The 23,484-nt window shown below is 54.9% G+C and overlaps 8 protein-coding genes across 8 annotated transcripts; 4 read left to right on the top strand and 4 right to left on the bottom strand.

Annotated features, from left to right (window-relative positions):
• Nucleotides 1-365: 365 nt before the first annotated feature.
• On the top strand, nucleotides 366-1,850 carry J7T55_003224 (methionine aminopeptidase 1; the record flags this gene model as incomplete). Its single annotated transcript, XM_053138379.1, has 4 exons — nucleotides 366-509; nucleotides 641-1,048; nucleotides 1,125-1,671; nucleotides 1,741-1,850. The coding sequence occupies 4 exons, from the start codon at nucleotides 366-368 to the stop codon at nucleotides 1,848-1,850; spliced, it is 1,209 nt and encodes a 402-aa protein (XP_052999089.1).
• A 1,068-nt stretch (nucleotides 1,851-2,918) lies between these two features.
• On the top strand, nucleotides 2,919-3,518 carry J7T55_003223 (endosomal cargo receptor; the record flags this gene model as incomplete). The annotated part of the gene is made up of 3 exons (XM_053138378.1): nucleotides 2,919-3,019; nucleotides 3,112-3,267; nucleotides 3,359-3,518. 3 exons carry the CDS (start codon nucleotides 2,919-2,921, stop codon nucleotides 3,516-3,518), a joined length of 417 nt encoding a protein of 138 aa, XP_052999088.1.
• Nucleotides 3,519-4,899: 1,381 nt separating this feature from the next.
• Nucleotides 4,900-6,501, top strand: J7T55_003222 (pre-mrna-processing factor 17; the record flags this gene model as incomplete). The annotated part of the gene is made up of 1 exon (XM_053138376.1): nucleotides 4,900-6,501. One exon carries the CDS (start codon nucleotides 4,900-4,902, stop codon nucleotides 6,499-6,501), a length of 1,602 nt encoding a protein of 533 aa, XP_052999087.1.
• A 161-nt stretch (nucleotides 6,502-6,662) lies between these two features.
• On the bottom strand, nucleotides 6,663-8,307 carry J7T55_003221 (monooxygenase; the record flags this gene model as incomplete). Its single annotated transcript, XM_053138375.1, has 2 exons — nucleotides 6,663-8,134; nucleotides 8,193-8,307. The coding sequence occupies 2 exons, from the start codon at nucleotides 8,305-8,307 to the stop codon at nucleotides 6,663-6,665; spliced, it is 1,587 nt and encodes a 528-aa protein (XP_052999086.1).
• A 1,154-nt stretch (nucleotides 8,308-9,461) lies between these two features.
• Nucleotides 9,462-11,581, top strand: J7T55_003220 (rca-like protein; the record flags this gene model as incomplete). The annotated part of the gene is made up of 3 exons (XM_053138374.1): nucleotides 9,462-9,515; nucleotides 9,853-9,962; nucleotides 10,066-11,581. The coding sequence occupies 3 exons, from the start codon at nucleotides 9,462-9,464 to the stop codon at nucleotides 11,579-11,581; spliced, it is 1,680 nt and encodes a 559-aa protein (XP_052999085.1).
• A 367-nt stretch (nucleotides 11,582-11,948) lies between these two features.
• On the bottom strand, nucleotides 11,949-14,215 carry J7T55_003219 (nadp fad dependent oxidoreductase; the record flags this gene model as incomplete). Its single annotated transcript, XM_053138373.1, has 2 exons — nucleotides 11,949-13,859; nucleotides 13,919-14,215. The coding sequence occupies 2 exons, from the start codon at nucleotides 14,213-14,215 to the stop codon at nucleotides 11,949-11,951; spliced, it is 2,208 nt and encodes a 735-aa protein (XP_052999084.1).
• Nucleotides 14,216-14,906: 691 nt separating this feature from the next.
• On the bottom strand, nucleotides 14,907-16,453 carry J7T55_003218 (zn 2cys6 transcription factor; the record flags this gene model as incomplete). The annotated part of the gene is made up of 3 exons (XM_053138372.1): nucleotides 14,907-15,992; nucleotides 16,065-16,203; nucleotides 16,278-16,453. 3 exons carry the CDS (start codon nucleotides 16,451-16,453, stop codon nucleotides 14,907-14,909), a joined length of 1,401 nt encoding a protein of 466 aa, XP_052999083.1.
• A 2,894-nt stretch (nucleotides 16,454-19,347) lies between these two features.
• Nucleotides 19,348-22,146, bottom strand: J7T55_003217 (GTP-binding protein rhoA; the record flags this gene model as incomplete). Its single annotated transcript, XM_053138371.1, has 2 exons — nucleotides 19,348-19,680; nucleotides 19,750-22,146. The coding sequence occupies 2 exons, from the start codon at nucleotides 22,144-22,146 to the stop codon at nucleotides 19,348-19,350; spliced, it is 2,730 nt and encodes a 909-aa protein (XP_052999082.1).
• Between the last annotated feature and the right edge of the window lie 1,338 nt (nucleotides 22,147-23,484).

Raw genomic sequence — 23,484 nt, 5'->3', positions numbered from 1 at the left:
AGGCTGGCAGGCAATAGGACCCTCGGGTTGATGCAAAGGCGCGCCTAGGTGGGCTGGTGGGCTGAGGTGCAGTCACTGCCCAATCCCTGCCCCCAACATGCTCAGATCCTCGCCCACTTACATTTTCAGTAGACGGCTCCAGCGACTGCCTGACTGTGGGTAGACACGACGGAAAAAAAGGTGTCTCTACTTGGTTGAACCCATATTTCTTGCGACTGGAGCCTCTGTGACTATTTGGCTTCTTTTCCAGCTCTCGATTGTCTCGTTGCAGCAGCAATAAAAGACGAGCCCTCTAATCCCCGGAATCCGACGCTGTTCCTACCCATTACCAATCTTTGCGACTGGCACCCGATTCCCCGTCCACCATGACCGACGAGCCTCCCTCTAAGCGCAAGTGCCTCAGCGTCGACTGCGAGAACGATGCTGGATCGCTCCAGTGCCCGACATGCCTAAAGCTGGGGATCAAGGACAGCTTCTTCTGCTCCCAGGACTGTTTCAAGAAGAACTGGGTTAGTCTACCTTGAGGCTGAGAAGCATTGCCCTCCCTGCCCCACCTTTGCAACATCGCCAGTCGCGTGGTGGGCGGCTTGGGCGGCGCGACAGCGTGTGGTACTGGTAGCTGACCAGCATCTCTGTCCAGGGCACCCATAAGTCAATGCACAAGCAAGAAAACAGTATACTCCAAAATGCCTTAAACATTCCGCCCAAAGTAGTATCTAAACCTGATCCAGAGACTGGCTACTACAACCCGTTCCCGAATTTCTCCTTCACCGGCCCTCTCCGACCCGTCTACCCTCTCTCGCCGCGCCGGGAAATCCCAAAGACGATCCCCCACCCCGATTACGCTGCCGATGGCATACCCAAGGCAGGGCGGTCCCTCGTCAGCCGGAACAAGGTCGAGATCCTGGACAAGAAGGGCCAGGATGCGATGCGCAAGGTCTGCCGGCTAGCAAGAGAGGTTCTCGACATTGCTGCTGCTGCGATCCGACCCGGCATTTCTACCGATGCGATTGACAAGATTGTGCACGAGGAATGTATCAAGCGCAACGTGAGTTCTGCCCGGGAGGCTACGGGAAGAGGTATTGCGAGGAGACGCAGAGGGCAGAGATTGACCGTGGCTTTAGTCCTACCCATCGCCTTTGAACTACAACCATTTCCCCAAGTCTGTCTGCACTTCGATTAACGAGGTCATCTGCCACGGTATTCCCGACCAGCGCATTCTCATGGACGGCGACATTGTCAACTTGGATGTTACGCTCTACCACGAAGGCTATCACGGTGACCTGAACGAGACATACTATGTTGGCGACCGAGCTAAGGCGGACCCTGACACTGTGCGTGTTGTTGAGGCAGCCAGGGAGTGTCTGGACGAGGCGATCAAGCTGGTCAAGCCAGGGACGCTGTACCGCGACTTCGGCAACGCGATCGAGAAGCACGCCAAGACGAAGAACACCAGCGTCATCCGCACATATGTTGGTCATGGTATCAACACGATTTTCCACTGCCCACCAAATATCCCTCATTATGCCAAGAACAAGGCAGTTGGCGAGTGTAAGCCCGGACAGACGTTTACCATTGAGCCGATGATTGCCCTGGGCAAGTATCGCGATATTACCTGGCCCGACAACTGGACCAGCACGACAATTGACGGCAAGAAGACGGCTCAGTTCGGTGAGTTGTTTTAAACCTCGGGGTCTTCGAAGAAGTCCGTGGGAAAATTGAGCTGACCCGTGTTTCCAGAGCACACCTTGCTTGTGACTGAGGATGGTGTTGAGGTCCTGACAGCACGTCTCCCGGATTCCCCTGGTGGCCCTATACCCGTGCCTGAAAAGGAGGCAAACGGAGCTTGAGTAGACGATTTGAGTTGTCGACGGTGGTACGATGGTGTTCATAAGATCTAGGCAGGCCATGAGCGTTGATTGATGTGCACAGCGTGTAGCTGTAGCAATATGAGCAATCCACGGTGAATTCTATAAGCCCTGGCCCATTATGTCTGTACAACTGCCCGGTCTACATGGCGTGGTTGCCCAGGCTAGAAATTTATCAGCTATTGTTCCTTGTGAAGCTTGAGTATGCCTGTACAGTGTTTCTACTCTAACTCATATTTCCACGCGTGCCATCTTGAAAGAAAAGTATATGAGTGCCGAGTGCCATAGTTCTTCCCCTCCATCGCCCGCATAAATGATCTGCTCTTGTGAATGGGTCCGCGCCTTATCTGGCAGTCTGGGCAGAGCGACCCTTGTAGCTTGTCTGCTTGTTTAGGAGGGGAGCAAAGCTCGCGCCACATGCTGCCCAGCTGGTCCCCCAGCAGCCCCCGAGCTGCCCACCTCTGGAGCTCTGCCATTGGCTGTCGAGCAGAGGATTCGCCCGAGTGCGCCCCCCAACAACGGGGCGGCGGGCAAAAGCTCTGAACCTTGGAAAGGCAGCGTTTTTTTGCGTAGACAGTCCCAGTGTAGTCTAGTGTGGAGAGCGAGCGACATCATCCCGCCGCTGCGCGCCTTACCGACCTCGACTCACCTCGCCCTACCCTTCCTCGACCTGCCACCGCCGCTTCGGACTGCTGCAAAATCCAATCCTCGAGGACAGATTTTCCCCTCTGTTCCGTCGCCACCAATACTCCCCTCCCACACTGAGCTGTCGTGTCGATTCTCCTCCCATCGAGGCTGCAAAACACCGTTGTTGACACCGGAGAAAATCCTGCGCGCGTGCTCTGTCTGCCCGTCCTTGATAAGCTCGCCCTCGGCCGGTTCTCCACCTACCTGCCACCGCTGGGATCTCCAGATCCGTACTCCCGTACCCATACATACAAATCATCGCATCGCGTCGCTTCGAGCCCAAGCTCCAAGCAGTCGCAATTCAAAGACTCGGGTCGCAACTACACCAGCCAATTAGCATATAGCTCCAAACCAACCATCAAGATGTCTGGCGAGGCGTGGCTCTTCCTGTTTTCGGTGCTCATAAACGCCGTCAACTTGTTCCTGCAGGTCTTCTTCACCATCATGTACAGCGATCTCGAATGGTACGAGCTCTACCCTTTGCAACCCCTCTTCTTAGCAAGCGGCCATCGATGCCCTTGCGTGCCGTGCAGATGCTAACGCGATGCGCTTGCAGTGACTACATCAACCCCATTGACCTTTGCAACCGCCTCAACACCTACATTATCCCTGAAGCTGCCGTACATGGATTCTTGACGTTTCTGTTCCTCATTAACGGATACTGGATTCCTCTGATCCTCAACCTTCCTCTGCTGGCTTGGAATGTCAAGAAGTACGTTGATAGCCACCTGGGGCAGCTCATGCGCCCGACTCCTTGGGGATGGACTAAGCGAGGGCGAGATGGCTGACTGAACCTACTGCAGAATTGTTGAGAACACGCACCTGCTGGACGCAACCGAGATCTTCAGGAAGCTGAACGTTCATAAGAAGGAGTCCTTCATCAAGCTCGGCTTCCACCTGCTGATGTTCTTCTTCTACCTCTACAAGATGATCGTGGCCCTCATTAAGGACGAGGCCAACTAGGAGGCGAGCTCCTGAGCGAGAAATCTCTCATGCGCGGCCGTGCTCTACAAGCCGGCCTCTCCCAGGCTCTTGGACAAGGCCTGACGAAGAGGGTGGGGCTACAAAACCATCCCGGAGAGAGAGAGAGAGAGGACACGCCACACAACCGCTACCAGGCGACTTCACGGTGGCTGGACTTCCGGTGCGAATGGAGAAGCGGACAACCAGACAAGGGGAGTAGTGGTGACGAAGCAGCTATGGTTAGGTGGGAGGGTTACGGAATTTGGAGTGGAGGAGGTGGCAGCGCAGCGCTCACAGCTGACGGAGCCGCTGTTAGCTGGCCGATTTGCTTGAAGCATGATAGGATACGATACAATGTCTCACAATGTCGCGATGATCATTCGTGTACGGGCGTACAATGAACGGCGTGGCGGAAAGGAGTCAAAGGGTCACGGAAGCAAATGCAGTTATGGATGATTATCACGAGACAAAACACCTCTGCAATTGTTCCTGATATTCATACTGGCTGTGCTATCTCCTTATTCAGAAGCATTTGTTGGGGACTTGGGTTTCAATTTAAGCTGGACTGTTCGTCAGTCTGTTGAGCGGAACATGAGATAAACCTGTCTTTGATTTTTGACTCCTCGGTGTCCCAAAGCAGAGGCGCGGATATCAGCACATTAGTTCGTATTGATTCAAAACATTGGCGTGAGCGTGACAGTGTGCCTCTCTTTGAAATCGATCCTCTGAGATGATTGACAAGTTGTCATAGAAGCCATCATGCCTCTATATGCATTTCCTGGTCCCTCTCTATGTTGTCGGGCGTGGACTCCAGCTATGCAAATCTACGGGCTTTAGCTCGGGTGTCCGTTTCGCGGCCACACTATGTCTGGGATGAATAAGTGAATCCAGGAAAGAACAAGGAGGAGGGGGAAGATTAGATGACTACACCGTATAGGATAATCTGTTATGGGGTAACCTTTTATAAGGTAATCTTCTGTGGGTTGACCTCCTGTTGGTTAACCTCCTGTGGATAACTTCCTCCTCTTGTAGAATAACTAGCTGTAGGATGATATCCTATAGGATAAAACTGTGTGAGGACGTAAGGCACAGGGGACTCCTAGCGATGTTTTCGTATTTTCCTTCTTTAACATGTGACGTTGTTGTTCTAACAGTGTATGTGATTATGGGCCTGCGAGCTGCCTTTTTGGGGGGTTCGGTTTTGCTTAGCTTTCAATATGCTTTGCCTTCCAGCACAGCCCCTGCCTGCCGCAGCTGGCGCCTCCAATAATTAGAGGACATGGACCCTGATGGTCCATCACCCAATCTGAAATATTCGATTCCTCCTCTTTTTCGTCACACCTTACAGAGCCGTTTTCCTTTTAAGTCCACCACGCCCACAATGGCCGATTTTGGCGCCTACCCGCCGAATATGGCGCCTCAGGACGCCCTCATCGTCCGACAGGAGGCCGGGCCGGACCACGCAGTTGTTCCCTACACTGGTGAAGACCTCGCACGACCAAAGGTCGGGCCTGCCAATCCATTTCGTGACGAGGTCTCCCACACATCTCTCAAGCGCAAGAACGTTCTCACCGGATACGCCACCGAGACATACTTAAGCGAACACGCCTTTCGAGCCAAACACCGCGCGGTAGAACGTGGCGAAGGTCCAGAGAGGGAGGACAAGAGCGGCAGGCAGATCAAGGAAGAGGCTGCCGCCATTCGGGCTAAGAGAGAGGACAGAGGCAGCGCGCTGATCGCAGAGGGCGATGGCGAGTACAAGGGACCATGGGCAAAGTACAGGAGGACTGAGTACGAAGAGGTTGACGAAGAGGCGCAACTGGGCAGCGACGAGGAATACGAGATCGTCTACGAGGATGAAGACGCAGACGACGTGATCGAGAGCGGCGCCGTGGTCACTGCACCAAGTGAAGCGTTGGCAAGGCGAAAAGCAGTCGAGGAGGCGGGCGACGAGACCACGACATTCCACGGCGAAAGCGAATACGACTACCAGGGCCGGACATACATGCATGTCCCACAGGACTTGGACATCGATCTGCGAAAGGAACCAGGCAGCGTCACCAACTATATACCCAAGAAGATGGTGCACACATGGAAGAATCACACCAAGGCTGTCACTTCGCTACGCTTCTTCCCTCACAGTGGTCACTTGTTACTATCGGGCTCTGCGGACACGACCATCAAGATTTGGGACGTCTACCACCAAAAAGAGCTCCTGCGGACGTACTCTGGGCACTCCAAGGCGATATCAGATCTCTCTTTCAACAACGATGGCACGAGGTTCCTGTCCGGGTCGTATGACAGGCAGATGAAGCTCTGGGACACCGAGACCGGAAAGTGCATCAGCAAGTTTAGCACCGGCAAAACACCACACTGCTTGGTCTTCAACCCAACGGCTGAACATGGTCACGAGTTCTTGGCTGGCATGTCTGACAAGAAGATTGTGCAATTCGACACTCGCGCTGGCAACGAGACCGTTCAGGAGTATGATCACCATCTCGCGGCCATCAACACCATCACCTTCACACAGGACGGCGAACGATTCATGACCACGTCGGATGACAAGTCACTGCGTGCATGGGACTACAACATACCCGTCCCCATCAAGTACATCGCTGAGACTTATATGTACCCGATGACACGATCCGCCTTGCATCCTTCCGGCAAATACGTTGCGTACCAATCTTCTGACAACCAGATTGTGGTATACAATGCCAACGACAAGTTCCGCCAGAACCGAAAGAAGAGTTACCGCGGACACAACAATGCCGGAACGGCTATTGACATTGATATCAGCCCCGACGGGCAGTTCATTGCCAGTGGCGACACCGCGGGATACCTTGTCTTCTGGGACTGGAAGACATGCAAGATGTATCACAAGATCGAGACGAAGGACCCCGTTACGTGCGTCAAGTGGCATCCGCAGGAGACCTCCAAGCTGGTATCAGCTGGGGCAGATGGAGTTATTCGGTACTGGGACTAGAGAGCATTGCAAAGCCTTGGTGTTATATTGGCACCCGTCTGATGATTCTTCTCACGGCACTGGGCAAGGACATGTTTAGGTAATGACTCAATTCTATCAAAATCATGATAATTCAACCCATTCTGACAAATCCAACTCCTTAAGCGCCTAATGCTAGTCCGTCACTCGTGCTCGACATCCAGTTGCCTCCTCCACATCTTCACAGGCATAGGCCCTAGGATATGGTTCATCGTCTCCAGCCTCTTCATCTCGAATCCAGGCGCCAGTGCCATGTCATATCTGTGCAGAACACTCGCGACACAGACTGCCTGCTCCAGATACGAGATGTTGCGCCCTATACAACCTCTAGCTCCCGCGGAAAAGGTTATGAAGGAAGGCTGTAACTCCTTGCCCTTCTCTCCCAACCACCGTTCGGGGATGTACTTCTCAGGCTCATAGAAGACACTCTCGTCGCGGTGGGCGACCATGGCGGAGATGCTGACGGTAGTGTTGCCGGCGATCCACTCACCCATGATCATGGAGCCCTCGGGCGGGGTGGCTCGAGGCAGTCCGTGGGGTGTAGGCGGGAAGAGGCGTAGGGACTCGTCCAGGCAGGCGCGCAGGTAGGGGAGGTGCTTGACCTTGTCGTAGGGGGCGACGACCTCGTCCGGGTCGAGGACGGCGTCGAGCTCCTCACGCAGGCGGCGCAGGCACTCCGGGTGCTTGAGCAGCTGGTAGGTGGCGTTAGCGATGGCGATAGCGGTGGTGACGCTGCCGGCGTTCATCATGATGTTGACCTCGGCCAGGATCTCGCCCCACTCCAGCAGGTTCGGCGACCCGGCCTTGTCCTCCATCAGCGCCTGGAAGAAGTCGTCCAGCTTCTCGCCCGCGCGGTACCGCTCCAGCCGCCGGTTGCCGCGCGCCAGGATGATGTCGTCCCACCCGCGCGACGACTCGGTCATGCGCCGGTAGAAGGGCACCACGTCAGCCAGCCTGTCCACGAGCCTGTACCAGTCGTACGTCCAGACGAGCAGCGACTGCTTGCGCGCGGTGGGGTAGAGGCACTGGCGCAGGTCGGTCTCGTACGTGGAGCCGTCCTTGCGCTGCGCGACGACGCGGTCGGTGCCCTGGTCCAGGAACCCGAGGCGCTCGCTCAGCCCGATGTCGGCGATGGCGTCGAGCGCGAAGAAGTTGGTCCACATGCGGTAGTCGATGTTGAGCTCCTCCGGCGCTGGAGGCACGCCCTCCTTGGGCGGCGCCGGGGCGCACCGCTGGTCGAACTGCCCGAGCATGCGCTGCACCTTGTCGGCGACCTTGAACTCCCAGCTCTCGAGGTTCTTGAGCGCGTACGCCGACGATAGCACCTTGCGCTTGCGCGCGTGGTCGGGCTTGTCTATAACATCGGCCAGGTGTTTGTGCGTCCCCGCCAAGAGCTCGTACGAGTAGTCCTTGGTGCAGGGTGTGCCGTGGCCGTAAATGTCCTTAATGGCACGCACCGTGCCGAAGGAGAGTGTGTTGGGCCCGGTGCGCAAGATGGGCCGGTCCTTGTGCAGCTTGGCCAGGGTCCTTGACCGGTCGCCCGAGTGGGCCAGTATCATGAAGGGAACGTTGGACATGCCAGAGAGGGGGCTGAAGTTGGGGAATCTTCGCAGACCTTGACAGATTTGTTAGCTTGGTATGCTATATTTCCTTTTGACGGCGAGGTTCCTCACCTTTAGGATCTCGGATGTATTCTACGAAGGGGTATATGATGAAGTAGGAGATGAGGAATAGAAGCAATGCTGCGGCATAAGGGGCTGATGCCCATGTTACCAGCGGAGTGCCCATGGCGGCACAAGAGAACGGCCAAACTTTCTGGTAAAATGAGGTCGACTAGTGATGTGATTAATGAGATGTGAGGTTTACAACTAAAGAAGTCCAATCTGAGCAAAGTACTTGAGAGTGATGGGACTCCTGACGATAGTATGATAGATAGTTTACGAGGAACTAAAAATGAATACTGTCAGGGACATCTAGGACGGTACTACTAAGCAGCAAGGGCACCGCCTAAATATTCGCCAACTCTGCCTACCCTCCATGAGGCCCACGGCCCGAGCTGGCGATATAAGCGGTTGATGCTGGCTGGGTGGGTAGGCAGTCACCCTGGCGGATACGGATGGACACGAGGCTCGCAGCGGTTTCATGGAGATAGTGTCCTTCTTGGGCGCTTGAGGTATAATCTGGGGGAATAGTGCCCTTCTTTGGAGCCTTGGGTATAAATCAGGAATTACCATATGGGAGTCCCATCGGCGAACGAAGCCTGATCAGGCCTAGACCACTGCTATTTGTCCATCCACATGTAGGCTACTGACGCAAGTGCTTGACACAGGAAAGCGTTCCCCTCTCAAGGTGCGCGGCGACCCCTTCACGATGATGCTGGCTAGTCCAGACTGGATCAGCCTTGGCGGGCGTGCAAGCTTCCGCGTATCCACTCACATTGGTGGAGGACCGGATCGAACTGGCAGCAGACTACGTGCAGTAATGCGACGTCAATGCCAGCATGTGATGTCAGGGCAGGGCATGGAGTAGGTAATCTATCGTCCATAGACCATTGTAGATAGATTACCCCAGAAAAGAGCACGTCGAAAAGGCGTAGCAGGGGGCGGTCCCCCACCCCCACACACATGTCAATCCGATCCTCAACAGGGAAATGAACAGCGAGCAAGGAGAAAAATCGGTCCCTTCTCCACACGCTCTTCAGACCCCCAAAACGCGGCCCAAGACCTGTGACTTGACAAGCGGCCCGGCAATTCAGAGCTGTCCAGCCGCGCGGGATTCTTTCCCCCTCTGCCCAACACAGCTATAAACCACCGAGGCCACCGTCCACCCACCCTGCCCCTTTGACTTTTCCCTTACCCCATGTTTCTGATTTCGGCCACGGTGCGCGTAACTTCCCCTGTGTCCTCTACGAGGTTGGGATTCGGCTGCGCGTCTGCCGCAAGATGCCTCCGCCTCGGCCTCAGTCGGAGACAAAGAAGAGGAGGCCAGGGTGCGATGTGAGTGCCTCCCAATCGAGAAAGAAATCCCCGTGAGCGTAAGATTGACCCAGGTACTGTACTTCCTCAGGGCTGTCGATCAAGGTAAGCCTACTACCGCCCGTGTGTCTCGGCTGTAACTGTGGGACTGCGATACGTCCGAGTCTTTTGATGAGGTGTCGGGCCCGTCAGCCCGGATGTGCGCACGCTCGCACACACAAGCAAAGCACATCGAGATTGTACGACCAATTCTCTCACCCTCTTGCTAATGTGACGATGCATCTTACCTCTGTAGACATCTGAAATGTGGGTACCATCTCTTGTCTCACCCCAATCACAGCGCCAGATTTACTAACAGGCCAACGGCGCCACAGGCGACACCAAGGAGCAGTGCTCACAATGTGTCAAGAGAGGCCAGCCCTGCGTGCGAGGAATCAGGGTCCGATTCCGTCACACCTATAATCCGGGGTAAGCAGCCTCATCCGCCCAAATTGTCCCATTCATGGCAACCTTAGCAGGGTCTCAAACCCAGTGTGCTGATTGGGTGGCCATGTGCTATGCTGTGATACAGACTGGACCAGAGCCAGTACAACTTCGACTCGGATCAGACATGGTGCAAGACCACCAACAAAAGGATCAGATTCGTCGACGAGACGGAGGAGGTGGCCTCGTTCTACGAGGGAGACGTTAGTGACGACGATGACGATGGCTTCCAGGGTGGCACGCTATTCCAGGACCTTCCCTCCCCTGACGCCTCGACAGCACTCAGTCCTACCCCTACTGCCAGGCCGGCGCCGTTGAGGTCTGCATTTTTCAATGACACCGGTAGTGCCATTGCTTCTTCAACGAGCCGGGCTTACTATGAGCAAGAAGTTGGCCCGAGACAGAGCCTGCCAGACTACCCAGGGCCTCGGACGCCGGCCTTGAACGTCTTTCCCACACCCTCATCCTTCCCATCACCCGAGACCGCCCACTCCAATAACCCGCATCCATTGTATCCAAAGGTCGATGCCTCCCTCCTGCCCCTGAAAAATGCTCACGAGGCAGAGCTCATCTACCAATTCAGCGTACAAATAGCACCTCAATTCGACACTGGCGACCACGAAAAGACCTTTGCCTCCGTCCTGCCCAACAAGTCCTCCATATGCCCACTATTGTCCAAGGCCATTCTTGCCGTCACAGCAAAGAGTACCCGGATCAACCGTGGTGGATCCCCATCACCCGAAGAGGAGACCTACCTTCGCGATGCTTTCCAAGAATTGGCGCCCATACTGAGCGGCTGCGTGGTTGGCATGGTGGATGAGAGCACAGGTCTCCTGGCCGCCGCTGTCCTTCTGCAGCATCATATGGTCGTCCAGACACCGAGGGAGAAACCCATTGCTGAGTCAGACTCGCTAGACATGCGACTAATCCAATCCAAATTGGTGCTGGAATTGGTAGACTTTGTGGGACAGCCAGTCCTCTGGGCTAGTGTTCGGCAGAGCATCTACATGGCCATCATGCACCAGAAACCGCCTGTCCTGTACAGAGAGTGCCTCAATATCGACCCGACCGCCACGAGCCCCGGCGATGATCGAAAATGGGCTGCCAGAATTACCCTACTACTCGTGGACGTGATCTGCTACTGTTTCGGAGAGGACAAGAGCCTGGCCGAGCACACCACGCTGGTTGAGTACGCGGAGGAGTGGATGAAGAATAGGCCTGAAACGTTCAGTCCGGTATTCGTCTGCAAGGAGGACGATAGGCCGTTCCCCGAGATCTTCCTCCTTAACGAGAACGTCGTCCTCGGTCTGCAGTACTACCACCTCGTACGGATCCTCCTCATCGCTTACGACCCCGGTATACCAAGGCTCGGGCTCGAGCAGAAGGCCGCGGTGCGATCGATGGATGACACGCTCCGGGAGGATGTCAGGATCGTGTGCGGGATTGCCGACGCCATCAGCGATGTCAACAATGCTCACCTGGCTGCGAGCATGGCCATCGCGCTGGCCGGGGACCGCTTCGACGACCCTGATGAGCAGCAGGCTTTAATGGATGTTTTGGTCAGAACGGAGAAGGGTTTGAATTGGTCGACGCTGCCAGCGTAAGTTCAAAACAGGCGAGCAAGAGATTTCATGCTGACTTTTTTGTAGACGAGAAGCTCTCGGACAATCTTGAGGAGTTGGCATGACGGTAAAAGGCAGCTGCCTCTTCTCTAGATTTAAACGCGGACTTTGGTGTGGCCAATTGAGTTTCATGACGCTTGGAGTCTAGCATTTTCGTTGCGCATGTGCGGAGTTATGGGACCCAGTGCCATTGGAGATTATTTGTGAGGTTCTATCCGAGTGCAGCTTCCAGGCCATGTATTTTCAAGATCTGTACAACCTCGCCAAGCTTGTCATTGGAAAGCGTTTGTCTATATAATTCGATGATCGCTTCTACCGATAGGAAATGAAACCACAGATTGAGACATCCTCAACCCCAAACATCTTCCTGCCACGTCCTGTTCCTCTTCATCCTCTCAGTCCACTCCTTGACCTGCTCTCGGCCCCATCCCTTCTCCTCCCCGACCAGCTCACCCAACACTCCACCAACCTCCCTCGCCATGCTCGCCCGGCCACACATATACACCGACGCGCCCCCCTCCAGCACAAGCCTCACGACATCCGCGCCCAGCTCCCGCACCCGGTCCTGCACATACATCTTTGGCGAGCCCTCCTCGCGCGAGAACGCAGTGACGATCCGCAGCTGCCCGCCGAGCTCGCGCTCGAAGCCCTCCAGCTCCTCACGGTAGATGTAGTCCTCGCTGGCACGCCGGCACCCGAAGAACAGAACCATCTCGCCGACCTCCTTGCCGATCTGCCGCATGCGCGCCCGCTCCGCCACGAACGCCCGGAACGGCGCCACTCCAGTCCCCGCCGCCACCATCACCAGCGGGTGCGACGGCTGCGCCGGCAGCTTGAACTTGGACCGCCGCATGTGGGCGTATAGCTTGCCGCCCGCGAGGGCGTTGTCTGGCCCGGAAAGGGCGTAGCTCAGGCCTGCTGGGTGGGCTGGGGCAGGGGCTGTAGTTGTTGTTGCGGCAAGGGAGTGTGAGAGGCCGAGGAGATAATTTGTTGCTAGGCCTGGGATGGAGGCTGCTGCTGCTGATGTGCCTTGGGACTTGGAGGTAGCTACAGGTGTGGATGAGACGAGTGCGGTGATGCTCGGGGCGCGGGGCGAGATCACGCTCGACGAAGAGATGGAGTAGTACCGCGGCTGCATCTTGGGGAGTGTCTCGATCAGGAACGAGAGCGGCAGGGATGTCCAGGAACTAGGGGGCCCTGGCTCCTGCTGGGCCGACATCTCGAGGAGCCGGCCGAGGTTGAGGTGCTTGTCGGCGATGAACTGGGCGAAGCTGGTCCGGTCTTCGCTGAGGGCGATGAGGAAGGTCTTGGCTACTTCTGTCGGCGCGAATTGGGCGAGCGCCTTGACGGCATCTCGTGAGATCGGGGCACAAATTTCAAGATAATGCCGTAGGACGGACTCGATGGATGTGGGTGAGGGTACTGGCACCTTGACTGATTTGTCGAGTGCCTGTACCAAGAGGGGAGCGCTGCGGCGTTCCGTGAGGCCCAGCACCGTGAGAAGGCGCTCAACCTCCTCGTCCGGGTTCATAGCCCAGACTGCAAGATGATCACCTGTCTTGTAGGTAATCTGAGGGTGCTCTGTAAGATCAAGGTCGAGATGTAGACAATTTCGCGAGGTGTTGCTGAACAGTTCTCGAGAGCTTCGGATCTTCAACGGCCGGACCTCACTGCTGCCCTTGTCTGTCGAACGGAGCGGCTCACCCAGGTGCAAATCAGACAAGTCGAGGGAGTCATCTTGTACAACAGACAGCTGAGGCTCGTACTTGACTTCATGCTGCTGCATGCCAAGCTTCTTCACGAAAAAGGTGAAGAGGTCGTCCTTCCAAGCCAGAAAGTCCTCCTCGGTCGCACCGGCGGCATCATCGGCCCTGCCAACATCAAGTAATCTCTCGGCGCCGGCCTTCTGAAGACCCTCGTCGACCACGTCCACAACCCGGTTGTAATATCTGTACTGGGTGTTTCCCAGTCCAAAGGCAGCATAGCGAAGAGAAGACAAGGCGCTGCTATCCGCGAGCTTGTTAAGCCAGTCCCAGAAGGGCCCGGCATTGTCACTCGGATCTCCCTCACCGTACGTGGAGAGAATAAAGATGGCAATCTTGCTCTGCGGGATGAGCGCGATTGTTTTTGAGTCGAAGTCTGACAAGTCTGCTGATAGGGCGTCTAGACCAAGTCTCTGATGCAATTCTCTTGCGAGGCGGTTGGCGAAGCCCTCGGCCGTGCCGGATTGGGAACCCCAAAAGACGACTGCATCTTTATTCTGTGAGGTACCCATTTAGTGATCGAACACACACTGTCCGCTCTGTGTTTTCGACTTACAAGCTCCTCTAATCTTTCCGCAATATTTCTGGTCGTTTTAGTCTTGCTCAAGAATCCCTCCTGGGCCTGAGGCCGCTCATAGAAGATGTGTCCATATGGGTCTGGCTTGTCCCATGTGTACCGGCGGAGCAGATATGCTGATGATACCAGACCGACTGTCGCAAGGGCGGCTGTATCTGCGAACGATGACGGGGCGAGTTGCTTCAGTACTTCAGCCACCTCGACAGGTAGAGCATCTCTTTGAAAGAATGTATTTGCGAAGGAGCTTGCATTAAACTGGAGCACTGGATCGGCCATTTCGCTGAGAGTTGAGTGTGAAACGGAAATAATTTGGCATCAATCTCTACTACAGTGATAAAGAAGTGCTTCATGGAGTCCAACTTTTAGACGATCTTTTATGTTCAAGGTCGTCCCTTCTCAGACGCCATGCTAAGGTTGGCAGTCACCCATGGGATACGACTGGGAGGCGTGAACATTATCAAAGTCTACACTAAAGCAGTACAATATCGGCGAATTTCAGCTAATATCACTGCGCTTGGGAAAAATGTCATGCACACCTCCCTGCCTCCAGTTCCTTGAACAGGACGTACTGCCTATACGCTAGAAGGCAGATGTGCGTCGTGAGAAGTTTCCAAAAGTGCGGAGAAGGAGGGCCCCCGGGGAGAATTGCCGCTCTCAGCGGACTGGGCATGTCTGGCGTCAAGCAACCGCATGCGGAGTTCATGACGGCAACTTTGCCCGTTTACCCCATGGGAACCCCGGACAGGTTGCTGCGGCTGTCAAAATAGACTAGAGAGCCGCTGGTGGATATGCCGAATGCCAGGCATGGAGTGGGGGCGGCGGCTGACTTCTCGCTCGCTTACTTGGCGACTATGGGTCTGTACGATAAGTCACTTGTGTCGGCTAGCCGCTTCTCTTCTTTCTATCAGATGCTATGCCTCTCACTTGCTACCTCATGCATGGCTAGTGGGTATAATTAATGCTCGAGTCAATGATTAATATAGTCTTGTGACCACTCCTCCCTCAGCTTCTTGATCACGTATTGACACCGCCAACCGGAAACCTGTTCCATCTCCTCCAGAAATACGACTACCTCCTCCCGCTCACGCGGATCCCTCAAGCAAGACCCACAAGCCTGGATACAATGAGTCGCTGTAAACCTGGAATTGATGACCTCCGGATTACTTATTGAGATTCCTATGAGGGTGCGCAGGTGAGCGAGTGCTAGCCTATCGGCCCTCTGCCTCCGGCGGAAGGTCTCAAACCCATTTGAGCACAGCCGAGGGTCGAAGATGGCGAGAAGCATCTTGGCCATGTGATAATGCTGGTATCCCGCGACATAGCCATGTCGCACCAGCCGCACCCTTGGGAACGCAGTGGTGGCGTTCTGGCTCTGTGATGGCTCCTCGAGCCACAGAGCCTGGAAATGCCACGGTTTAGACTTGTTCCACGCGTCGACCTCTGAATTGAGCTGATCCCACCACGCGGTCTGGGTGTTCTTGTTGGGGTCAAGGGCGAAGGAAAGTATTTTGCTGCAGAGAAACACCATCCTGTTGGCGATGGATTCGGGGTCCCATTCACTGAAGGCGCTTGAACCCATGATGTTCTCTAATGGCGCACTTGGAGGTTGGGATCTGGTGAGGGAAATGAACATGTCTTGTCTCAAAACAATCCAGAAGCATGCTTCCGCCAGGCCGCCCGATTCCGTCGGGGTAAAGTTCTTGAGCACGCGAGAGCTCCCGAGCAGATGCGTACCCATGTCCAGTTCCTCAGCTACTAGGCCCTCAGTGATGTCTTTGCCGCTCGGCCGGCCCGATCTCTCTTCATAGAGACGTAAAAGTACGATACCGGCGAGGACATTCTCGTCAAAGTGGTCGGCGGACCGATCCAGCTCGGGGATGAGTAGCCGGAGTGCCTGGTTGTAATACGATGCAGACTCGGTGTCCTGCGTGCCTGTGGTGATCTCTGAATGCTGGCACGCGAACGCCAGGATGCCATAGGCTAGGAGCGGATACCGCAGTGCCCGTTTGGGCACCTCTGTCCCGAAGTGGGCTCTCTTGTCGCACGTGTCGATCTGTGTCGCCGTTAGCAGCGGCCCTCAGCTAGTAGGCGAGCTGTGACGTGCCCAACATGACAGCGTGTGCACATAGCGCATGAAAAAGACAGCCTCTCTGCGGTTCTTCAGCGGAGACTCGTGCACAACTGGCAGATCAAGATGTGGGTTCGCTAAGATGTCGATGCCGGCCACCAAGAAACGGTTGGAGTCGCTCGGCGTCGCGGTGTCGCTGTGCCAGTCCATCAGCTGGTCGTTCGCCATGGGCTCCAATGAGCACGAGTCTGGCTTATGGTTTGAACGTACCCATTGCCCTCAGACTGGTCTCCACGATCCAAGATCCAACTTCCTTTGGCCGCCGGTGAGCTGATACGTGTCAGTGCGTTCGGTAATGAGAAGCTCTTGGTTCTTGGTCGTGCTGGAACTGGCCGCGGAATCAACGGGCTTGCCCGTGCCTGTGGCTGTGGCTGAGACTGTGACATAGTCACAGAAACACTGTCCGACACATGTCCTGCGCATGGGGAGCAGGCTGACCAGTGATGGGGCCCACGGAATAATATGCCGAAAAGGTTGACGGGAAAAGCTCGGGCCAAACCTGAAATCTGGCCGATATGGGCGAGGAGGACGAAACTGGCGCGTAAAGTGGGGACCCGCTGGGACGGGGAAAACTGCCGATTTTAGTCAAGATCGGAAACTATCTACATATGTACTCAACCATCACTTCGGGCCGTTAGTCCCAAGCCTGCTCTCCTCTACACCGTCCACACATACGTGCATGCATAGTGCACAGTAATGACGACTCGGGATCAGATCCTTTCCCCAGACCCCGCAATCTCGATGCCGGGACCTCTAGATCAAATTCTGGGGTAGCGTCTCTGTCTTGGCGTGTTGTGCAGTACGGACTAATCATGCTTGGGCTGCTTAGGTTCTCTCTTCCGGATCAGCGGAGCGCTATACACAGCTCGGGAGGATCTTAAAGCTTTCCTTGCTTCCACATCGTGGCCTCTCGACTTTTAGGAGTAGGCAAATGCTTAATGTGACTTGATTAGGAAATGTACGGATCTGCAAGAAACTCGGAGTAATGTAAGGATGAGGTCTAAGTTTGAGATGCTCTTCCACTCACAGGTTCGATCCAAGCGAGGCTTGAGAAACAGACTAGCCAATGATAATCGAGTCGCAGGGAAAGGCATTGGGGTCTTTATCGACTGAAAGCTGCACGTTTGTGGACATAATGGCAGTTGATCTATCATGGCGTACAAGAACTTTTCTTCCTAACCACAGGAACGTACCTTGGCCTCTTAACAACAACTCTAGGCTCCTCATACGTCCAGTAGTGGCCTTCATATTACGGGTCTTTCACCGAAGCTGAACCCAGGGGGCAGACAACAGAATGTGATGATGGATGTTGCGCGGGTTACTTGGTCCATTCAAGCTTGTATCGATATCTTCTCCAACAAGAACCGCCACATTGCAGTAGACATTTATCCTGAGTCAATTCAATCAGTACGTAAGACTGTTATCACGAAAACGCGATTTCTCGCAAGCGGAGCGTGTACGCTTTAAAGAAAGTCGCATACCCCACACAAGTATAACATCTGTGGTAAGCTGGAGATGGTTCCTCTTGTCCTCGCCTGCTTCCAGGACCCAGAGGCGACCGCGCGTCGTTTCTTTTCCATACCTCGCCTGGAGGCCAGTCATCAATGCCATATGACGTTGGCTGGATGCCAGACATCCTTGGTTCTATCAGAGCTTATGGAGGGTAGGAATTGTCGGGACCTGCTGCCTTCCAATGATAATCACTTGAAGAATGATGTGAGCTGAATCTTTGAGAACTCTTAAAACCACTGTGTGAAAGCAAGGACAGGGTCAAGATGAGATCCTTTGCACGTAGACCATTACAGAATGGCAGGGCTGAGATTCTGTCGTGATATCCTCTCAACTGTCCATTGAGTGAAATGAGATTACACACGAACTGCAAGCGACAAAGCCTGTCGTAGACCACAGCGTCTGTCTAACTTTACAGATAAATAGATAACCTCAGTACACCTTGCTAACTTGAGGCTAGCTCAGCATTTTCACATAAGCACAGCGCATTGCACATACTCGAAAGAGGGGCTTGAGAGCATGGCGGTTTACCGAATGATCCAGGAAGCAATTTCGCTGTGTCTACTGATTTTTATAAATCTTTTTCTACAGAACGTAATGATTTTGATTTGTCTTCAGACTCAAGTAGTCTCAGGGCTTCCAAACACTAAGCCCTAGATATGGCATGATTGGCAGGAAGTATTCAAACCGACCCAAGACACGTCCAGACATTTCGATACTCGCAGTCCTGCCTCCCTCCCTTTCCCCACTTCTGCTGGCGAAAGCAGTCTCTTATGATGATTATCATATTGAGAGGAATAAAGTTCTCTTGTGGGACAAAAAGGTCAATCTCACAAGCCTAAAGAGGCACCGGGATGTAGACAGTGCAACCCTTGAGTTCCACCTTTCGTCATGATACTTTCAGACCGCATTTACGAAAAAAGGCTGGGACTCTGTATTGCAAGAAAAGAAAGGTCTACTTGGAATGGCCTGCCATAGCATATATCATTGACGCGTTCTTGTTTGACTCGAACATCATACCGCATTGGAGGAAATAAGAATAGTCCTTGTCGTATTCACTAGCCTCACATGTTGACAAACTTGCCTGCTGGCTATCGGAGGCGAGTAGCCTGCATTCAGATTTCAATTGCAGGTGGTGCCTGTGCTTGCTTCCTGAGTAAGAGTGGTCTCCCAAAGAGCCAGCTGAGATGTTACGGAATGTGGTGGTAAATTTGAGCTTGGTCTTCGAAGATGGAGAATTCTGCGTTTGATGATTACTTTGTATGAGGCACTGTAGAAGATCTCATGGGCTCTGCACCTTCTGGGACAATTAGACGACAGGTTTGAATGAGACAGGCATTCACATGCTTGAAACGGTACTGCGCGGTAGATGGATGATACCCTTTGGGCATCCTTGCCAATGCCAGTTGATTTTGAAACAAAGGCCAGCTTATCGCAACTCCGAGATCCGAAGCAAAAGTCCGACCATGATGATCAAACTGAGACACGCTGCCGCAAAGCAAACAATATATGGACACACATCATCAACCCTCCCATGTTACATACAACCCAGTATGGACCTGACTCCGTGAGGATAAACGCCAAGAATATGGTCAAGTTCCCTAAGTTCGCAGTGACGGCTCGTTTTGGCCGTTTACAGCACTACCACGAGCTCCTGGAAGCATTCCAAGAGGCCCAGATATTAAATAGAGTAAGAGGAAGCTCCTCGCCTCCTGCACACTATTACCACCGTCCTTCATCTCGACCCATCAACTATCTTTCACCGTGGCCATTAATTCGAGCGGCTGCCGAGGCCGAGGAACTTGCCAATCCTGGATAGAGGCCTGCGGTGGCCCTTCTTGAGACCCTCGTTGTTGACGAGCAGCGAGACCCTCGTCGCCTCCTCCAGCACCTCCAGCACGCCCTCGCCCGTTCGGGCGGAGCATTCAAGGTAGCTGATGGCGCCGATGCTGTCGCGCAGCTGCTCGCCCTGCTCGGGAGTCACCAGCGTCTTGCCGTGCTTGCGCAGCTTCTCGATCGTCTTGGCGTGCCAGCGGATGTCGCTCTTGAGCCCGATGAGGATGATGGCGGCGCCGGGGCAGTTCCGGTTGACTTCTGTCACCCACTGGGAAATTTCACAGGTTAGCATTGTCTTTGTGTCTTCGTGCCGTCCTGGGGTTACGTATGAACTCACCCTGCCGAGATGCTTTCCCTTTGCATCGGTCGACCCGATGTTCACGCTGAAGCAGATCAGAGCAACCTGCGCATTGTTCAGCCACGACGGGTCGTAATCGATGCCCCGAATATCCCACAGTGACAGCTCGACAGGCTCCTCGTCGACCGAGACCTTGACCGTCTCTGTGACGCCGCTGTGGTCGTTGTTGCCCTTGGGATAGTGGCCCTTGGCCATGCGCGTTATCAGGCACGTCTTGCCACAGCTGAAGTTGCCAACCACCACGACCTTCTTCTTGATGAACGGCCCTGGGTAATGCGGCACGTACACGAGCGGCGTCCTCGGCAAAGGCTTCCCTTGAAGGAAGGTCTGTGTGTTCATGGTATTCATCGTCGACATGGAGGCCTGTTCGCGTATCTCGCGCGACGGCGGTGGCTGCGCTGCCTGCAGTACTTGGTGCCCGGCCGCCTGCTGTGGTAATAGCTGCTCGCCCGGGTGGGGCTCGTGTGCAGCCTGCGGTGTCACCTGTGTCACGTCGATCTGGGAGAATTGCAGGTTTCCGTCACGAAGGCTGCCCGTATCGCTGGTCCCCGTTGACGCTGCGTATCCCTCCGCCTCGGCCTCCTCGATCTCGCCATCGGTCTCAAATGTCGAAATCGACCTATTAAAGCTCGTCCCGTCAGAGCCGCTCCGGCCTGAGTTGCTGGTGTAGACGTGCCCGACCAGATTTAATGATAGCCGCCCCATGATATGAACGGGGACCTGGGCAAATGCCAACGCCTCCTCTGTGATCTCTTCCTCCCTGTAGCTGGAGGCTGCCGTGCTCACCCTGCTTGCTGCGACTCCTATACTCTGCGCATCCTCCCCTGACACAATTAATGCAGCGGGAAGGACCTCGCCTTTTGCGTCGAACACTCCTGGATCGGTTGGTGGTGTCTCTACGGGGGCGAGTGCCTCTTCTGCTTCCTCTGCCGACCCAGACTTTCCAAAACTCATTGGCGAGATCGGTTCTGACTGCATCCCCACAAGGTCCGAAGCGCTTGTTGGTTCCTCTTCTCCCGCCGGCCTTCCGTATGTTATTGGCGAGATCGATCCGGGTTCTCGACGTGAGCCCCCAAAGGTATTGATAGACAGTCCTCCTGTTGTCAGTGGCGACACTATGTCTGTCTTCTTGTTCGGGATGCTTAGAGTGGTTGTGTGATTGGTTGACCTCGCTGCGCCGATGGTTGTGCTGGACACTGCTGGTGAATATGATTTGGGTCTTCCGCGTGCACCCTCGACACCGTTGAGGGCGCGATCCTGTGGTGGACTTTCTCTTATTGACGTGATTGGAGAGACCGGCTCGGATACTGGTTCTGAGGGCCCAGTCTGCCCATCTTCCTGCGTGGCATCAATGGTTTTCACCGCTTCGTCCCATGCGTCTGGTTTGTCAAGCGTCTCTGCATAGGCGATAATCTGACCGAGGTGAACCTGCAGCGCAAAATGCTGGCGCGCTAGAGTGGCGTTGCTGTCGCTGACGAGAATGGATGACCTCACCTCCTGGAGGTCTTCGATCACATCTTGGACTTGCAGCTCGGTATCTTGGGTGTTAGTGGAGTCGCTATTCCTGGACGCCCTTGAGATTGATATGGAGATGAGATCAGAGATATGGCCCAATGCGCCTCGGTGTACCTCCAGCGAGGGCCGCAGCTCGCCCATCTCCGTCTTGCCCTGTGCAGTCCACTTGACTGATCCATCCGCCTCGCTCTGGCTATGGCGTCGAAGCACCCCGTCGATGCGGAGCACTACTGTGATACAATTACTGAGGATGGGCCGGAGGTGAGCCTGCAGCTCGGCTGGGATGACGTCCTGTTGGCGGTTCTCTCCGTACTGGCCATACTGCCCAAAGTCGTTGAGCAGCTCCAAGACCATCTGCAGCTCGGACAGCTCTCTCGTGATAGGGGTGAGGTCCGCCCTCGCGGGGCGGCAGTGGCGGATGAAGTTTGTCACATCGGCGACGGTCTTGCCAACCGTAGACTCGAGCGCCAAGCACGCAGACCCGATGATGGACTTGGGCCTGGACTCCATGGTCAGGCGATGTCGGTGTCGGTGTCCTTGTCCTTGTCGGGATCGGGGTCGGTGGCAGTCTGCGTCTCCCTCTGCATCACCATCACCATGGCGGCGTTGATCGTCGTCAGCTGTCCGGCTACTCGTGAAGGACAGGCGCGACGGGGAGTCCGGGGCATAGAGGACGAAGCGCAGGTCGCCCGACCGGCGAGAGTTTTGTGATGACTGGGGCACATGGCCATGGCATCCCTCGAGCCTACGCTGGGCCCGCAAGCAGCGCCTCATTGGTGGGGTAGGCCAGGGGGACGCGAAGGATTCCATTTTGCGGGTAGGCTGAAATCCTGGAAGTGCAGAGGGAACTGGTGAGGACATGGTCACGTCTGGCGGCATCGCGGCACTCCGACACACACAGCGTGGCCGGCTGCTCTGTGTGGGTTTGTGTCGTTCTGGCGTCGCGAGAGGATCGAGGCCGAGACATCGTCATCTTCGCGCCAGGGGGGGGACAGTGAACATGACATGTCCATCTTATGTGACGGGCCTGCAGGCGGGAAATGCAGACGGGGGGCATGACATGTAAGCACCATTTTGGGGGCCGATGGAGCTGTCGACCCCTGCTTCCCTGCTGCCTCTCAGCTGAGCGAGCGTGCTTTTGCTCGTCTCCTCAACACTCTGAGAACTGGCACTGAGAGTGGCCATGTGCTAAAGTATGCATGCAGTAGTCTCGCAGTAGGCCGGTCGCCCAGTGGTTGCCACCCTATTTTCGGTACTCTGCTTCCTGCTTCCCTACAGCTGCTGTGAAACAGGCGGGTATCGTGCAAAGAGGATCGCCTGCCATCCTCCTTTAATTCTCCTGCCAGACTTGTTACGGTAGACTATCAACGGATAGCTCCAACGGCGGATTCGACGGCCCAGCGTACCCAATAATCTGGCTTTGGCCATCCAGGATTTGAGTGCGCTTGAGAGATTGCAGCATACGATCCGTCGGCAAAACACCCGAATGGAGAAGTGTGCATGTATAGGGTTACATTTGAACCACTGACATGTCGTCACCCCGGCACATATTACGTCTAGACCCAACAATCCCACTCGATCCTATCAATCCCATCCACTCGACAGACGGCCGTCAATACTTGGGACAAACGCGGCGAGAACTCTAGAATATAAGCTGGTATATAGACTAAATTTTGATCTAACTCCCAGCTGCTGTTCTATCAACACCCAGCTATTCACCTCGCTCTTTCACTGTTTTCATATCTACCTTCTCCGGGCGGGCCGGCGATGTAGGCTCGGTCCGAACTGAAGGATGCCCAGGTCCATCTATTTTTAGAACACTTCCCTGTCCTCTCGGATCCTTAGAATGACTGGGCTGTACTTGGCCGATCCCACCCGCTTGCAGGTTGCACGGGCGGGAGCCATTCGGCTCAGGGTTTAAGTTATATTGGCCGCCAATGGGTCCTAAGGGTTTGTGCCAATGGGTTTGTGCAGTGTTATCAGGTGTGCGACCTGTTCCACCACACGCGGACGGCAGCTGTTTATTCAGCGTCCTATCCCCGGTCGTATGTCGGCCAAGTTGATATTTGCAGATCCCCTCGTGCATTAGTTGACAGATACATAGTACCCTTTGTTCTCGTTGTCTTGAAAACGGGACCGACGCTGTTCATGGCCCGATCAGCTGTAGTTTCATCCTCACTGGTGTGGCTAGCGATTGTT

Source organism: Diaporthe amygdali (assembly GCF_026229845.1).
Source record: "Diaporthe amygdali strain CAA958 chromosome Unknown NODE_3_length_2959817_cov_65_330692, whole genome shotgun sequence".
Taxonomy (NCBI): domain Eukaryota; kingdom Fungi; phylum Ascomycota; class Sordariomycetes; order Diaporthales; family Diaporthaceae; genus Diaporthe; species Diaporthe amygdali.
The sequence above is the reverse complement of the archived record's forward strand: the minus strand, read 5'-3'. Positions and strand labels throughout refer to the sequence as shown.